The sequence below is a fragment of the Nicotiana sylvestris genome, chromosome 8 (assembly GCF_000393655.2).
Source record: "Nicotiana sylvestris chromosome 8, ASM39365v2, whole genome shotgun sequence".
Classification (NCBI taxonomy): Eukaryota; Viridiplantae; Streptophyta; class Magnoliopsida; order Solanales; family Solanaceae; genus Nicotiana; species Nicotiana sylvestris.
In genome coordinates this window covers 222476561-222494869 of record NC_091064.1, presented here as the reverse complement: position 1 = coordinate 222494869, position 18309 = coordinate 222476561, and the positions used below count along the sequence as shown (strand labels likewise).

The 18309-nt window shown below is 36.4% G+C and overlaps 1 protein-coding gene across 7 annotated transcripts; it reads right to left on the bottom strand.

The window, feature by feature from the left end:
• Positions 1-346: 346 nt before the first annotated feature.
• LOC104221905 (F-box protein CPR1-like) lies at positions 347-9974 on the bottom strand. Of its 7 annotated transcripts, XR_709847.2 has the most exons (3): positions 8541-9974; positions 1104-3414; positions 347-655 (listed from the first exon to the last, which is right to left on the bottom strand). XR_709847.2 is itself a non-coding variant. In XM_009773080.2 (2 exons), the coding sequence occupies exon 1, from the start codon at positions 9870-9872 to the stop codon at positions 8544-8546; it is 1329 nt and encodes a 442-aa protein (XP_009771382.1). In that variant the 5' UTR covers positions 9873-9974; the 3' UTR covers positions 347-3414; positions 8541-8543. The 7 variants fall into 7 exon arrangements, 6 of the variants coding, with proteins under 6 accessions (XP_009771382.1, XP_009771405.1, XP_009771367.1 ...); XM_009773080.2 differs by having other exon boundaries at positions 347-3414; XM_009773103.2 differs by lacking the exons at positions 347-655; positions 1104-3414 and adding an exon at positions 4339-5044.
• Between the last annotated feature and the right edge of the window lie 8335 nt (positions 9975-18309).

Below are 18309 nucleotides of genomic sequence, written 5' to 3'. Positions count from 1 at the left end.
AAAATTTAATATTTTACCTATATATGCACTATAATTTTCGGACGAATGATGGTCAATTGACCACCCTTTGTTGAGTGTAGCTTCGCCCCTGATGGGACGATGACTGGCTTGTTTAGTAAGAAGAAGAAAGGGAGAGGGAGGGTTGGATAGGTGGTGGGGGCGTTTCAGAAAATAGTTTTTCTTTACAATTTATTTCTTAATCATCAATTTGGACCCCAAGTGCCACATGTCCTCTATTAATTCGTTACTTTGCCACGTCATCGAAAAGTGTATTATGTAGCGATTCCCATGTTGGAATCGACATGAACATGGAAAACAAGAATTAAAAAGAAAGAAAGGAAAAAAATAACAGAGAAAATGATAATCAATTTTTCATTCAAGATATGTTCACAATGAGCCCTAACAGAGTATAAAAGCGTGAACTAGTTAGTAAGGTAACTAATAAAAATAACACAAAAAGTAGGACTAAACTATAAATACTGAAACTTCATCCTAACTTGGCACTTCTTTTAACACTTCAACATCAATGTACTACTTTGGGAGCTCAAGGTACCACCATTTCGTTACATTCCATCCCCTTATAGCAACCTTGTCCTCAAGGTTGGGATTTGTTAACAGTGTGAAACCTCATATTCAGCCCATGTAAAATCATCATCTGCTTCAAGGTTTTAGTCAAGTTAGCAAAAGCTAGAAACACCAGTAGAAAGTCTTGGCCTAGCATTTCATTAACCGATACCAAATGAAACCAAAGAACCACAATCAAAATAAACAACCAATCCCCTCTATGTCCGTCATGGTGCAGTAAACTTAAGAGCCTAACTAATTGAATGACAACCACAATCCTTACTACTTCATTGCACTTCTTTGGATGGTCCACCTCACTACCACCAGAAAGAATTGATGCAAAAGGAATAAGATTTCATCATCTATTAACATGTATCTACTACCAACGATAGGGATAAATGCATTTTGGTTCAGAATCAGTCTATACACTCCACCCTCAAAGTGTTGAAAGTCTAAAATACAACTGGAACCAAGAAAAGATAACGCTTCTATCAGAAACATATCATAATGAAGTGAAGAATCATTGAGCTCAAACTTACCATTCTATATGCTGGATAAAACTTGCAATCTTCTGTAAATTTAGAAGCAACGCTAGCAACTCACTAGGCAGATCACAAATCAATCCAATAGTGCTGGAAAGGCCAAGAGCTCTAAAGACATGAACACAATGGGATCCAGACGCATCAATATAACAACCTTCTTCATTGGAACTTGTAGACGCAACAAAAGCAATCAAATCAGCAACCTTGGCCTTCTCTATACATGCCAACCGTGTCATTTCGTGAATACCCGGAATTCTGCAATATTTAAAGTACATAGCTCGATATTTCACCATATAATCTCCACTTACTAATCCTGGAATCATCCACCAAGGATCAGTTATACCAGCACAACTAAAAACAAGTAAAAGAGCCTCAACATGCTCTATTACGTGTGGCTTCACATATATGTCAGTCCAAGGTACAAGTGATCCAAAAACCCTCATGCACATCATAAGACTATTATACGAAGCAACAAGTGGTACAGGAGACACAAGCGCAGTAAGAAGGTTCCTACCAATCATCTTGTTGAACATCCTGCTCCCTTTGTCTAGCCAGCTCATTTTGATATACATATGTGTATCAGTCAAAATAATCTCCAACAAAACTAGGGGAAACTTACTAACTTTTAGACTTTGCTGAGTTTCAAACCAAAAGATATGAGTGCTGAAATTATCTTGGAGCCACATCTTATCAGTCAAATATGCTCCCTCATATGGATCATTGTAACTATGAAACCTGAGAGTGTCTCCAACAGCAGTTCCAACTCTAGTAAATTTTTGCATGTAGCAGGTCAATCCGTGAAAAGTATTACATTCGTTAGGTATCAAATCAGCCTTAAACTCATCCATAGGACTCAACTTGACATCTAACTATTTCAAATTATTAACCCCTTCCAACTTGACATCACTGTAACTGTAGTTCAAGAAGGGTGATATTACCAGGAATCTGGAACAATCTTCAGTGTCACACTTCCCATCATCATTCACGAACAAATTGCTCATCAACTCTCCTATGAGGCCGCAGCCCTCAAATGCCCGCAGAGGCAAAATCTAAAAAAGGGACTTGGAGTTGTGGAATAGAAAGATTAAGTCCTTTCGTAACAAAGGCTGTGAAAAGCTGGTGAATCTTCTCCCACTCACTAGTGCCGTCAATGTCAGCATCATCCTCCAAATAAAGGATAAGTGATTTTGGCAACATTACCAGAGGTTATATAATTATCCGCAACAACTTTGACAGCAATATCTGGATATGCAACCCCTTCAAAATTTAATGCGATACAATCGGGAACCATTTTCAGCGAGAACAAGATCGGATGTGTGGGTGAGGTTCCAGCTACTAATGATTGCTTGTCATCTTAAGCCCCCGCTTCCTCCTTTAGAGGACTTTTGTCAAACACTTTTTCCTCATTTGGCTCTAACTTTGTATCATCCTTCAGAGGACTTTTGTCAAACACTCGGTCCTCCTCAATTTCTGGGTTCCCGTTAGCTCATCTTCAACCTCAAAAGATGCATCTGAATAAGGAATATCCGAGATTTTGTTTTCATCTTTCAACTCGACTACATTTTCGCTTGTGTATCCTCATCTCCGTCACTTGGTTTCAAAACATTTGAGTCTGGGATGCTCTTGGAAACAGTGGAAAATGATTCAAGGTCGTTAAAAATTTCAGCAAACACCTTGTCTGCATTTTCACCTTTGATTTCCATGGGTACATATTTGACCCAGTTCTCCATCTTTTTGATACTTGAATCTAATTCAATCCTTGAAAGAGCGACTCTTTCGTCTTCAATATCTCCAGCTTCGGCTTTAGTCAAAACGAACGGAGGCTCAACACATGGATAATCTACTTCCGACATTTTGTTCTCAAAATACCCATAGCTAGAGTTAAGCAAGTTCTCTAGCTCAGTGCCAGTCATTGACACCATCGAACCATCACCGAACTGAACGAAATAGAAACCTGGATTGGTATTATCAATCTGATAAGCTCATGGAATTTGGTAAGATTAAGCACTTGTGGGTGAATCGAGATAATTCCATCCTCCATTTGTTGGGTTAGCGAATCCACCAATGAAATCACCACAGGATTCTCGATAAAAACTTGGATTTGCACCAGGATATTGATGATATGCACACGGGTCAGAGGAAACCCGTTGCTCACACTCCGACCATTGAAGGTTATACTGGTTTTCTGACCTATCGAAGGTCCGGAAACGATTTTGATACCATTTTTCCATATGCTGTAGTTTTCTATCCGATCTTTCCATAAAGGCTTGAATCTGTTGCTCCAATTGATTTGGACCTCCACCGGACTCTACCATTAACACCAATGAACAGCCGAGGATTGTCAGCTCTGATACCAATTGTAGCGATTCCCATGTTGGAATCGCCATGAAAATGTAAAGCAAGAATTAAAAAGAAAGAAAATAAAAAAAAAACAGAGAAAATGAAAATCAATTTTTCATTCAAGATATGTTCACAATGAGCCCTAACAGAGTATAATAGCATGAACTAGCTAGTAGGGTAACTAATGAAAATAACATACAAAGTAGGACTAAACTATAAATGCTGAAATTTCATCCTGACTTAGCACTTTAACACTTTAACATCAATGTACTACTATGGGAGCTCAAGGTACCACCATTTCGTTACATATTACACTCTCTTTATTTTTCTGCTGGCTTTCAAAAGTGTCTAATAGGCCGTATAAATTTTGAGTAGCATAAGTGTTCAATTGAAACAAATCTTAGATAAGGTGTTTGAGAGGAAAATCCGGACAAGTTTAGGGGGCCACATATGATTTTTGATCTCTCACGGGGTGAAACACAACCGTTGCACCTAAATATTTTAACTTTTAACCTTTTGAAAGATGGAACAACATGTATACGAATTCTAAGAAAGAGTAAAACTATAATACAATTTGTCACTCTGTTTAGAAACAGGATAAAAGAATTTATAGTAGGAATAGTTCTCATCCAAATAACAAAGATGACAAAAGCTTGCACTCACTACCTTAGAATAGATAGGACCCTCTTAAACGAAGTTCATCCGAAATTGTTTTTCTCCTATATGCTTGTTCTTTTGTACCCCCACCCCCAAATGATCAAAGCAACTAAAATTAGCTTCCTAAAATGCTTTATCCTTGCAATGCATCTTGGTTATGTCAATGTTACTGTCAAAGTGAAAAAAGATTAATCCTTTGTTGCCCAAAAAAAGTAAAAAAATGAGAAGTTAGTCCTGCAGAAAATATACATCTAGTGATTAGCAGCCCAAAACTAGTCCAGAAGCAATATGGTTTACAGATATCCTTCACATACGCGTCTTGTTCTACGTTTGAAATTAAAAAAAAAAAAAAGCACTCAATAAGAAGTAGCAGATGGAATATAACTTCCAGTTCACAAAATATACATATAACTTCTTGAGCAGGTCAACCTCAAGGGATAGCTTTCACATCCTGAAAGTTCATTAGTATATAAGTAACAATTAACAAAGCATCTCACTGATACATCACAATGCCTACGACGAGTAGAAACACCGCAATATAGAAGCACCAAATGCAGGGCTGTCCTCGCGCACGGTCTGCATTCAACATGTAGCAAACAAAACTCGCTGTATCAATACCAGCTGCATCTGGGACATGACCAAAGTGCTTCAAAGCAATGAACAAAAACAAATATCCCATAGTTAACTTATCTGATATCTAGACAATGCCACTTCAAGTGGTATATGCTATCTATTATAAGTATCAAAAGGACTGAAGTTAAGAAAAGTCACAAGCAGTACTCATGCCAATCACATGATCATATTATGCTGCCCAAAAGGAGTACTTAGCTGATTTAGAGTTGGAGCTTTAAATAGAAATCACGACCCTCTCCGGTTCCAATAGATACAACTAGCAAGTATTTCCCCCACACATACACCCTTTGGCTTCTCTCTCTTGCTTCCTTAATTGAACGGCTCACAACAGATGCAAATCAACAAATAGAACCACGGTATAAGTGAATGCAGGTCTGTCAAAATTCTTCACATTTTTTTCCTACAAGGATTAGCTAATCCCTTGCTTGTATTGCTTGGCTACAGTCACTTAAGTCAAAATTCCAAAATATCACAACACATAGTTGATAGCATAACAAATAGAGATAAGCAGTGTCGACATTTATAGACATGAATGATTAAATGATGTACTTTCAAGGTTTTGCACCTCTCAAGTACAAAGAAGAGAGAAAAACAAAAGCACCCCGCTAAAGTTATTCACAAAACTAGCGAAAGCGTTCTTCAAACTCACATTAGAAGAATGTAAGATGGAAATAAACCTCACCCACACGTTCCTCAATCTCGCAAAATTGCAAGAAGTGTTGAATAAAGGAAGAAGAATGAAATAAAAGATTAATCACGTTTTTTAAGCAAAAGCTTAGAAAAACTAATCACCAATATTTATTTTCAGCATATTAAGCCCTTTAAATAGGCCTTACAATGAGTAAAATTGGTAAGGTAAAGGAAAATTAATCCTAATTATACTAGAATAAGAATAAGGCAAAGAAAACCTATCCGAACTATAATAGGAAAAAGAATTCTAGTAGGAATGAGATACCAACTAACAATCCTAGTTTGACTAAAACTACAAATATAACCCTACTAAAACAAAAATTAAATTACTAGGAAACAAGAAATAAGGAATCCCAATCTTTAAGGAAAAGAAATCCTAATCTTGAATAGATTCTTAGACGTCTTCAATTTCTTGAAATTCTTGGATTTTTAGCATTCTTGATCTTGCATCATTCTCCCCTAGTTGAAAAAGACTCGCCCTCGAGTCTAACAGCTTCCATAAACGGCACAAGATTTGCTATAATGGAGACCCAAGGTGGAAAAAAAAAATGGGGACCAATGCTCACCAAGTTTTAAGTTACATTTTGCTAGTTTATCGTAGAGCTTCTTCACGTTGTAAGCAAACTTAGCATATGGTCGAACTAAATCTGACTTTCTATGTTTCAACTTTATACCACGTCTTCTCCATGTAATCTTTCAACATTGACTCTCAAGCTTCAACTTACGATATGAAGTTATTGATGTTAGCACTACTTGGAACTTAGCCAACTCCATTTCTAGCTTTGAATTAAGCATAGAGATCAACACTCTTCTTGAGACTGCATCAATTGCTATGCTTGTAAACCAACAATCACTTTGACGACAGCCATATATATTTATGAGGTGAAGATATCTCGTTTCTCCAATATACCTCAAACTCTCCATTATCCACTCCTTTATAGGTAATTTTTCCTCTTGTTCTAGCATATTTCTGTGGACTTTAGAATTAACACAATATGTTGTCTTATTTGCATTGATAGAGTCAACAATCAAGTCAATATTGTGTTGAGCACCTCTAAAAGGTGGAAAGTCAATGACACACATAGTTGGGTAATCCAATGGATCGTCCTAAAACTTTGGTGGTAATTCCTCAAGTTTTGGATCCAATGCTTGGTCTTCGTTTCTTTGATATTGGTCTTCATCAGTTTTGTCCTCTTCAGTCCCTTGATTATCTGAACAATTATCATATTGGGCATGGTGCATTGGTATTTTTATGCCCTGGTCAGCTATAAATTCTTCCGCTTGCTCATTATGTCATGCTCTACACGGTTGAATTGGTGGATCTCAAAGTGGAAGATGTCGTGGTAGCACTGGTATATTGCGTCTCGGTAGTGGTGGCGGCAATGGAGGTTGTCGGTTTTGTGGCGGATATCGTGGCTGATTTTGATTCACCAAGCATTTAACTAATTTAGTCAGATTCTCCATTGATTCCTTCAAGCCATCTAGTTGAACTTTAATTTCTTTATTTTCTCGTTCAAGGATTCTACTTATTAATTTATGAACTTTAATTGAAGATCCATTGAAGAGGATCCCGAACTTGGTATTTTCTTGTTTGGTGACACGATGAACAAGGTAGCAAATCAAGAATTCGGACCTGAAACTTGGGCTCTGATACCAAATTGATGTACTTTCAAGGTTTTGCACCTCAAGTACAAAGAAGAGAGAAAAACAAAAGCACCCTTCTAAAGTTTTTGACAAAACTAGCGAAAGCGTTCTTCAAACTCACGCTAGAAGAATGTAAGATGGAAAGAAGCCTCACCGCACATTCCTCAATCCCGCAAGATTGCAAGAAGTGTTGAATAAAGGAAGAAGAATGAAATAACAGATCAATCACATTTTTGAAACAAAAGCTTAGAAAAACTAATCACCAATGTTTATTTTCAGCATATTAAGCCCTTTAAATAGGTCTTACAATGAGTAAAATTGGTAAGGTTAATGAAAATTAATCCTTATTAAACTAGAATAAGAATAAGGCTAAGAAAACCTATCCCAACTAAAATAGAAAAAAGAATTCTAGTAGGAATGGGATACCAACTAACAATCCTAGTTTGACTAGAACTACAAATATAATCCTACTAAAATAAAAATTAAATTAATAGGAAACAAGAAATAAGAAATCCAATCTTTAAGGAAAAGAATTCCTAATCTTGAATGGATTCTTGGACTTCTTCAATTTCTTGAAATTCTTGGATTTTTAGCATTCTTGATCTTGCATCATTAAATAAATCACTGTAATAACATTATATAATTTATTATCACTTTTGTTTTTATTATTGGCCTTGGCTAAATGATTTAGTCTAGTTTTTTTATATTAGAGAAGGTCAAGGGTTCAATTCTACAACAACAACCACAACCTAATAGAATCCCACAATTAGGGTCTGGGGAGGGTAGTGTGTGCGCAGACTCTTACCCCTACTCTGGAGGAGTAGAAAGAGTTCGATTCTATTAACTAATAACCTTTTAGCAAAAGAAACATGAAAAGAAATGCTTGGCATGAAATTTGAGACGTTTCACCAGTGGCCCAAGAAGCTCCCTCGGTCAAGTGGTGTCATTTTTATTTCATGATTTATTTTCTCCATACTATTTATGTGTATTTAGTAAAATTTTCTGACAAAGCGGTGTTGGATGACACTAAACAAGCATTTTGATCTTTCACGGGGTGGACCAGTGCACCTTAATGTTTTAACTTTTAATTTCAATATACGCTACCTTAGAATAGGTAGGAACCTCCTAAATGAAGTTCATCCGAAACTCTTCTTCTCTTATATGCTTGTTACTTTGTCCCCCCCCCCCCTCCCCCACAAACCAAATAAAAGCAACTAAAATTAGCTTCCTAAAATGCTTTATCCTTGCAATGCATCTTGGTTATGTCAATGTTACTGTCAAGGTGAAAAAATATTTATCCTTTATTGACCAAAAAAGTAAAAGAATGAGAAGTTAGTCTTGAAGAAAATATACATCTAGCGATTAGCAGCCCAAAACTAGTCCAGAAGCAATATGGTTTAAAGACATACTTCACATACGCGTCTTGTTCTACATTTGAAATAAAAAAGAGAATTTGGACAGTACTCTTACAAGTTATTTGTTACTCGATTGTTTTGATCTGAGCTTTTCCCGTTCTTTTGTTGCGTTCTCTCTCCCTTCAGTAGAAAAAGGACAAACTAAGCTTTCAATGTAGATTTCATTAAGAGAACAATCACCAGAGTTAGTAACATATGTGTATCTGACCGAGTGATCTTTTGAACTGTATATCATGAAAGTTGATCCAAACACCACCAATATTTCACCTTTACTTGACATGAAAAAGGGTGGATACAAATATTGACCTTTTGGATACTCGATAGTAAACATCTTTACCCAAGATTCTTTAACCCCATACTCCTTCATAACCCAAGCACCTAAATAAGTTTCTTCATAATCACAAAAGATAGAAAGATCACTTCCCAACATTCCCACACACAATTCATTCTTTCCAACGCCGGAGGGCTTCTCCAACTTTTCCCATTTCTCATTAGCTAAATCAAAAGAAATGATGTTCTTGCCCGTACGCACAACTGGACCAGAAGTAATAGTATCCCAATGAAGCTTCCCATTCACAAACAAACCTGAATTATTTAATTTCATTTTTTGAGAAGATCCTGAAGCATTTAATATCTCCCCACAATAATCAACACTAGTCCAAGAATCACTCTTTAGACTATACATTTTGACCTCAACGTAATCTGAACCGCCATAATTATTAAAAACACCCATTACCTTATAATCATCATGGAACTCATCATGTCCAAAACCATACACGGCATAGTTATTTTTCTTCAATCTAGGTCTTAAATCAGGCAATTTCTTGCACTTTCTAATTGCTGGATTCCATAGTAACGAATATTCTGAATAGTGGGCAAGCAAAATCAATCCGTTGCAAGAACCCACAATACTGATATCTTTACTAGCATTTTTAATGGGATAAACCAAGTCAAAAGCCTCGTTAACAACAGAGTCGCAAAATAAAGAACTAAGAGGACAATCTTTAAATTTCCATTTAGGTCCACTAAGACCTAATATAAGCATATGGTGCGTGTCTTCCTTGTTTTTATTAGCTGATAAGCTGAGATGGGTCTTGATAAATTCAGGGCTAGAGATTATAGCAACCCAAGATTTTGAAACAGACCTGAATTTCAAGAGAGATTTGACTGGAAGCCTTGAGAGGATTTCAGTGATGAGTTCTGGTGGAAGAGCAGGGATTGTCAAGTTTGAATCTTGAATTGAATTTGATGGAAATTGAGCTCGTTTTGTGCGTTTTCTCCCCTTTGGGTGTCGATTGGAGGCGGAATTTGATGGCGATTGAGCACGTTTTGTGCGTGTGCTCCGCTTTGAGTGTTGATTGGAAACTTCGTCTCTCTCAAATTCCATTAGGGTTGCAGAAATTTGAGCTCTTTGAACTTTTTGTTTATGAGGAAGAAGGTTTCGACGATGTTTTGTGAAACTGACTGTGACAACCTGTTTTCGTTTTGGATAAACCGTATTTTATAGAGCACCTCGTTATACCATATATGTTTTGATTATAATTACTTTTTTATTATTATATTATAAGTTTATTTTTTAATATTGTTGGTACATAACATTAGGAAACCATGATTAACAATATATCCAAATAGTATATACGTCAAAATAATACAATACAATACTATATAATATCATACGTTATATTATAAAACCATACATAACAACTATTCAAACAAACTGTTAGTACCACTGGGATTAATAAACAGGTATATATCATTAGCGCTCTCTAACAAAAACAACCCACACTTAGAGCTTAAACGATACCTTTGATCAAGGAAGCACTTACCATGATCTATATCTAAATTGGCTCGTAAAAAGATTAAAGAACTGAAATCGACATTTATAACGAAAATGAAGTGCTTTGACTGTTGTATTTCAAATTAGTATTAGTACATTCGCGCGAACATTAATCATGTCAAATAACTTTTAGTATATACTTCTGTTTCATGCAAACCAATTGACTTAGTTGGCTAGTCAAGAACTGAAGTGCTCCTTGTTTCCAATTTTTTTTAAATTTAATCTATGACCATCGATTCCTTTTTGGTTATTTGACATTTGTTTAACTAGAAAGAATTTCCCTGGCAATTATTTTTGTTTTTATTTCTTTAGGGGTGTGGATGTTGATTTTTAAAGTTAAAACGGATTTTCGATATAATTGCATTTTTTGCAGAAGATTTGTAGAAGTTTTAGTCGTTTTTGATTTGTGAAAACAGAAAACAAAGCATCTACAATCAGAATACAAATAATCTACAATTTATCTACAAAATATCTACAAACTGGGTACATTGAATTTTAATATCCCAATTCTCATTCAATTATAGCTTAATTGGTATTTTCGACATAATTGCGTTTTTTGCAGAAGATTTTGTAAAAGGTTTAGTCGTTTTGGATTTGTGAAAAGAGAAAACAATGCATCTACAATTAGAATACGAATAATCTACATTTTATCTATAAAATATCTACAAACTGGGTACATTGAATTTTAATATCTCAATTCTCATTTCAATTGTAGCATAATTAGGATTTTCGACATAATTGCGTTTTTTGCAGAAGATTTGTAGAAGTTTTAGTCGTTTTGGATTTGTGAAAACAGAAAACAATGCATCTATAATCAGAATACAAATAATCTACAATTTATCTACAAAATATCTACAAACTGGGTACATTGAATTTTAATATTCCAATTTCCATTTCAATTATAGCATAATTGGAATTTTCAACATAATTGCATTTTTTGCAGAAGATTTGTAGAAGTTTTAGTCGTTTTTTATTTGTGAAAATAGAAAACAAAGCATCTACAATCATAATACAAATAATATACAATTTATCTATAAAATATCTACAAAATGGGTACATTGAATTTTAATATCCCAATTCTCATTCGATTGTAGTTTAATTGGAATTTTCGACATAACTGCGTTTTTTGAAAAAGATTGTAGAAGTTTTAGTCGTTTTTGATTTGTGAAAACAAAAAACAAAGTATCTACAATTCATTTACAAAATATTTACAAACTGGGTATATTGAATTTTAATATCCCAATTCTCATTCGATTGTAGTTTAATTGGGATTTTCGACTAGACATAATCTTAAAGATTCATTATAGTATTCTCAATTATAGATTGAGGGAAATATATTAGAAAGTTACATCAACTACTTTGTTGAGTTTGAAAAATACTACCAAGTGACATCAACTATTAGATTTGTCAACTTATTATTTTTCATGGAAAAAAAGTATAACGATATTTTCAGCTACAAGTTTAAGTGAGACTATAAACAGAAAGATTAGGTGAAAATAGGAACAATTTTCAAAAGCCGGTCTCATACTCTGTCTCTCTGATTATTCACGTCATTTGATCTCTCAAAGAGAAAAAAAATAATTAGAGATATCTAAATAAGGAATTTTAATGCTACAATGATTCCTTATTTAATGAAATATCTGGAAGAATATTTACTTCTATAATTGTAGCATGCCTAAATAGGAATATCTGGAAGAATATTTAGTTCCAGATTTGTAGTGCTTCTAATTAGGAAGGAATCAACTCCTAATAATTGGTATTTAATGAATTATATAATATTTGTAGAATAACTGTGAATATAGCGGGTAAATATGAAACTATGCACATTTTTAGTAATAAGGTTTCATATATGGTATAGGAAGAAAAAAGTCTCTTCTCTATATAATTTGGTGGACCCTTAAATTCTATTACGAAGCTACTTATTCAAGAGTTGTACAACCAACCCATCTCTTTTTCTTTTAAAAAACAGAAGTGTCAAGTTAGAAATAACTCATCAAAACTCCACAATATTAGAAATAACTCAATTTCAAGAGCATTAACGAATCACTCCTCATTATTAACTTTGTTTGTTTTTTAAATAAAAAAGTGTCAGTAACCCATTCCCAAGTGTCTTTGGCTTTTTTTTTCTCTCGTTAATTTTGTAGTAAACAAATCTCAATGTTAGCTTTATTACAAATATTTTTGGATTTAGCTTAATATTGCATAGTTCGGTTTTAAAATTTTCTGTGCATCCATTCGTAATATATATATATATATATATATATATATATATATATATATATATATATATATATATAATCCAAAGTTTGAACACTCGACAGAGATAAAAATGACGAACAATTGCTCAATTGCTCAATCGTGAAGGGAAAAAATAATTAAGAAAGCTAAATCGGTCGAATGAATTGATTGAGTAATTACTGGCGCTTCCTCTTTAATACATTTCCCATTTTTTTAGACTTTAATTCTTCATTTAATTACTACTATATATGATTCCTTTATTAATATTACTAAATTACTGTAAAATTAAATTTAATTTTGCATTATAGTTGGGCGTTCAGAAGTGATTTAGTATTCCTTCCCAGTTCTACTCATTCGAACATTTCGATTAACATAAAATTAACTATCTCATACTTTTATAATATTATGCCAAACTACTAAAAACATCTTTATTTAGGGATATCTTTTGGAATCTTCTAGTAATTACCCTAGATATCAGCTTTTACAATACTGTGCAACAAACAATGGGCCTGAAATCCTTGATTGTCACAGAATTGGGTACTTAGGCAGCAAGGTTGTAGTGGTGCAGTTGATAGCTGGATACATTACACCGTTGTGAAAGAATTCTTTAACTGCTTCATACACTTCCTCTTTGATCACATGCCAAGCTTCCTTGAAAAATTCCGCATTATAGCCATCTATTCCAGGCGCTTTATCACTTCCAATATCTTTCAGCTTATCATATATTTCTCGATCAGTCACTTCCGAACTCTACTTGTTGTTGATGTGTTAGAATTGGTCCATTCGTCATAACCATCATATTGACAGCAAGTAACTTATTGGCCCTAGACCCCATTAGACTTTTATAGAATTGTACTATCTCTTCCCTAATAGCTACTGGTTCTGTAATAGTAAAACCTGATAGAGCTTGTATTTTAGTGATCTGTTTCTTTTTTTTGCTTCTCTTTTATGACAATTGAAAAGAATTTATTATTGGAATCTCCTAATTTGATCCACGTTGCTCGAACCTTCTGCTGTAGGATCCCTTCTCCACAAGTAACCATGTATAACGACCCGACCAGTCGTCTCATGAGTTACCGCTTCGTTTTCTTATTTCTGCTTCTTTATGTTTTGTTTATCCGTGTTTTGTGGTATCGGGTTGGTCGGATCGAATCCGGATGATTTTGGTAAGGTTTGAGACACTTAGTCTCTTTTAAGGAAGTTTAAGTTGAAAAAGTCAATCAAATGTTGACTTGTGTGTTAGAGGGTTCGAATGTGAGTTCTGATGGTTCGGTTAGCTTCGGGAGGTGATTTGGGACTTAGGAGTGTGATCGGAATGAGTCTTGGAGGTTAGGAGTAGATTTAGGCTTGAATTGGCGAAGTTGATATTTTGACGATTTCCGGTTGGTAGGTGAGATTTTGATATAGCGGTCGGAATGGAATTCCGAGAGTTGCAGTAGTTTCGTTGGGTCATTTGGGATATGTGTGCAAAATTTCAGGTCATTCGGACGTGATTTGGTTGAGTTTTTGATCAAAAGCGGAATTTCAAAGATTTTAGAAAGTTTGGCGTCAATCCGATGTGTTTTGGATGATTTAATGTTGTTTGAGGTATTTTGGTGATTGTAATAAGTTTAAATAAGGTATTGGGTTATGTTTGTGCTTTTGGTTGAGGTCCCTGGGGCCTCGAGGTGATTTTGGATGGTTAACGGGAAGGTTGGATTGTTGTTGCAGTTGCTGAATTGCTGCTTCTGGTATTTTCGCACCTGCGGATTGGGGACCGCAGGTGTGGCGCCACATAAGCGGAGATTTGGTCGTAGAAGCGGAAGAGGCATGAGGAGCAAGGCCTATGTTGTGAGGAAACACTGATACTGATTAGAGGCCGAGGGCCTGAGATATATATGCCACGGATGGCTTGTTATTGCGCTTGGGCTGTAAGAGGCCCCTTCAGGAGTCTGCACACCCACAGTGAGTGCGGGTACCCATTGTGATGTGAGATTGAGCTCGAGGGGCTGGTATGGTTCTAAGATGTTGCCCAAGGGGCGAATTTGTTGATACTGTGCCCGAGGGTGAACTTCTATTTGTTTACTTTACCTTAACTACCTGTCAATTACCTGTCTACTTGTTGAAAAAGGATTTTTCTTAACTTTTCACTGGTTTACTGCTTTTAAATGGTTTTACTGCTTCATTATAGAATGCCTTGTGCCTTACGTGTTTTCTTACTTTCAGTCGTTATTTACATTTGTTACTCACTGAGTTGGAGTACTCACTTTACTCCCTGCACCCTGTGTGCAGATTCAGGCGTAGTTGGTCCCGCTCCCGAGTGCTGATCTTTCCAGCTTCAGGCGGACATTTAGAGTTCACGAGGTAGCTGTCGGGCGTCCGCAGTCTCGTGTTTCTCCTTCCTTATCATTTCTATCTCTTTTCAGATAGTTGTACTAGTTTATAGACTTAGCGGACTTGTATTATGACTTATAAATGCTCATGACTAGTGACACCCCGGTTGGGGCTGTGTATGGGTGTCCTTCTATGTATTTATGGTATTATCTGTTATTTCTGATTTATTTTATCATATTTAAACTGTTCTTAATGCATAACTGTTAATAATTAGAAAATGGGAAGTGTCGGCTGGCGCTGTCTTCACGAGAGGCGCCGTCACGATCGGGTCTAGGTTTAGGGTCGTGACAAGTTGGTATCAGAACCTAGGTTACATAGGTTTCACGAGTCATGAGAATGTTTAGTAGAGTCTCACAGATCGGTATGGAGATGTCTGTATTTATCCTTGAGAGGTTGCAGAACCTTTAGGAAAAACTTCACATCCTTGAAATTCTTGTCGTGCGAACTTGTTAATCCGTGTGCTAAATTTCTTTTATTCTATTCTCTCACAAATGGTAAGGACACGCGCTACCGGACAGGATCGACGACAACCAGTGCCACCAGCTGTGGCCACAGAGGTCGAGGATGCGGTCGTGGTCGTGGTAGAGGCAGAGCAACGAGGGCAGCACCTGCACATCCACCAGCTGCCCCGTTCATGACCAGGTCCCAGCTATGGACGCTCCAACAGCACCAGCTCAGGCATCAGCTGTGCCCATTGTGATTCCGGGTCTTTAGGAGGCCTTGGCTAAGATCTTATCAGTTTGCACTGGCCTGGCCCGGGCGGTTTCTGCCACTACAGCGGCAGCTACTTCTCAGGTCGGGGAAGGCAATCAGACTCCCGCCGCTCGCACACCTAAGAAGGTCGTGCAGGGACTTCAGACGCCGGGGGCGTATCCATCCCAGCCGGTTGCAGGTGCTCAGGACTATGTAGTTCGTGTCATGCCGGAGGATGAGCATTGCAGGTTGGAGAGGTTTGGTAGATTGAAGCCTCTGACCATCAGTGGTGCAGAGGGCGAGGATGCCCAGGGCTTTTTGGATAAGTGTTAGAGGATGCTTCGTACTGCAGGTATTTTGGAGACTAGCAGGGTCGCTTTTACCACTTATCAGTTTTCGGGAGCTGCTTTCACTTGGTAAGAGGATTTTAAGAGGCGTAGGCCTGTTGGTGCAACACCCCTTTCCTAGCAGCAGTTCTCCATTCTCTTCCAGGAGAAGTATGTGTCGCAGTCTCGCAGGGAGGAGCTGCGTAGGTAGTTTGAGTGGTTGCGTCAGGGGGAGATGACCGTGTCGCAATATGAGCTGAGGTTCTCCGAGTTGGCTCGTCATGCCATCTGGTTGGTTCTGACGGATCGGGAGAGGATTATGCATGAATGAATTCCCAAGTATTCAAATGATGTTTTGTTGTAATACACTTGTTAATACAACTTGGATGACATCACTTCAATGATGTAATCACTTAGTTGGTCAAAGGAGAGTGTCTGCAGTACTGTGCTGCACTGTTTGCCTGTACAGTGCAGGCAGTCACTTTCCAGCTGTATACAATTGAATTCGTACTGCTGTCAGCAAAACACAAGGAGATCAGGTCCCTGTGTTGATTCTTTATCTTCTGAAGTCATAGTAACTCACAGTAGCTGGAGTCTGTTGATTTAAGTTATGTACCAAGTGTGTCAGGTTCCTTATCTGGTCCTTTGACAGTAAGTTTGTTAGATCATCAAAACATAAAGCTAAGGTACTGTAACCCATCAAGGTGGATTTTCAAGTACACCAGCATCTAAAACTGAAATAAAAGTGATAGGAGGGGAATCATCCAGGGCACTATGATCATAAATCAGGATTTAAGGGGATTTGCTCTTGCTGTTCCAATTCATGTGTTCTTTGATGAAGCTATGGCTCTTCATTATCTTGTACCAGTTCTTGTAGACGGACTTGAATCGCAACAAGGACTCCACTGGCAACCTGAGTAGAATATCCACTGCTAAATCCTCAGGGAAAGGTCGGCCACCATTACCGCTAGTACTTAAATTCCAATCTTTGTTTTCAGAGTTGGGTTGGGCCTGTGGGGGCTAACCACTACTTCTTCTATAGAACAGAAAGGCAAAACATTAGTTCCACAAACAGTAAAGGTCCAGAAGCTATTATTTAAAGTTTCAGTTTGAATAGGTAGAACCGTAGAAGTAGAACCATAAACTTTGAGCCATATATATAACAATATATTTGATTTCTATCATATAAGAGTGCAAGGGAAACACAAAATGATTTGCTACATTTATCTCCCGTTAGTTCCTTGGTAAGCAATTTCATTATTTAGCGGAAAGAAACATTGCTAGAAAATTTTTCAGGTACATTCATAGGTGCAATCGCGCTAAAATTTTAAAGTATGTCTTTGAGTTCATCAGTAAAATAAATGAAGCATCCCCTACTAGTACACATAGCTCAACATTTTTCCATCTCAATGGCTCTCTCTTTCTCTCTATGTATTAGTAAAAAAATTAAACTCATGAATTAAACTGCAATAGGTGTCAGCAAAGAAAGTGAATAAAAGTGTGTAAAATATATTCGAAGCTAAGCAAATTAGTATTGTAACCATTAGTTCCGGAACTGCCCATAAGAGAATAGCCCAGGTCTGGTACAGAGGATCGCTCATAGTTACGAATGAAAAAAGTATCAACTAATCTCGGATTACACAAAATTCAAATCTATATTATATCAAAAGCAGGAAGCCCCTAACTTAAAAGTCAAATTACTAAAATATCCTTTTCATTAACCAAATATATCCTATTCTAAAAAAAGAAAAAAAAGAAAAACTGCCTACTACTAACAGAAGCCAACGCACGACTGTTTTGAAGAGTTACCATCGTTTCTGATAAGAATGGTGTTTCAGATATTTTATTGAAGGCATATTTACGTATAGTTGCTAGCACTTGGCTTCTTCTAGCAAGTACCAAACACAGTATGTATTACATATATCAATAGACTGTGGTCTGCCCCTTTTTCTTGGTTGAGTGCTTGTTTCCACAAGATCTAACAGATCATCTGTTTGATTGCTCCATATTAAGACTTAAATTTAGGTTTTTGGCTTTTGAAATACCTTTCTTATCATGTTTAATTTAAAACTGCATTAATTGTATAATTCTCATGAATATATAGATAAAGTATGTGTATATGTGTGTGAATGTAAGTATATAGTGAACTATATCACTTTAATTGACCATTGAGCCTTTAATGCAAATAGACTTTTGAGTGGCAAACGACATGGATGTCAAACGTAAAATGCGCAGTATTTTTGAAAGAATTGCCCTTCTGTTGGATTGTATTACACATGACAAAATTCTTTTAATTTGTTTGATTTCCTTAGGTGCGATAAAGGGTTGAAAGAATGTTGAACAAGAGGTTATAATTT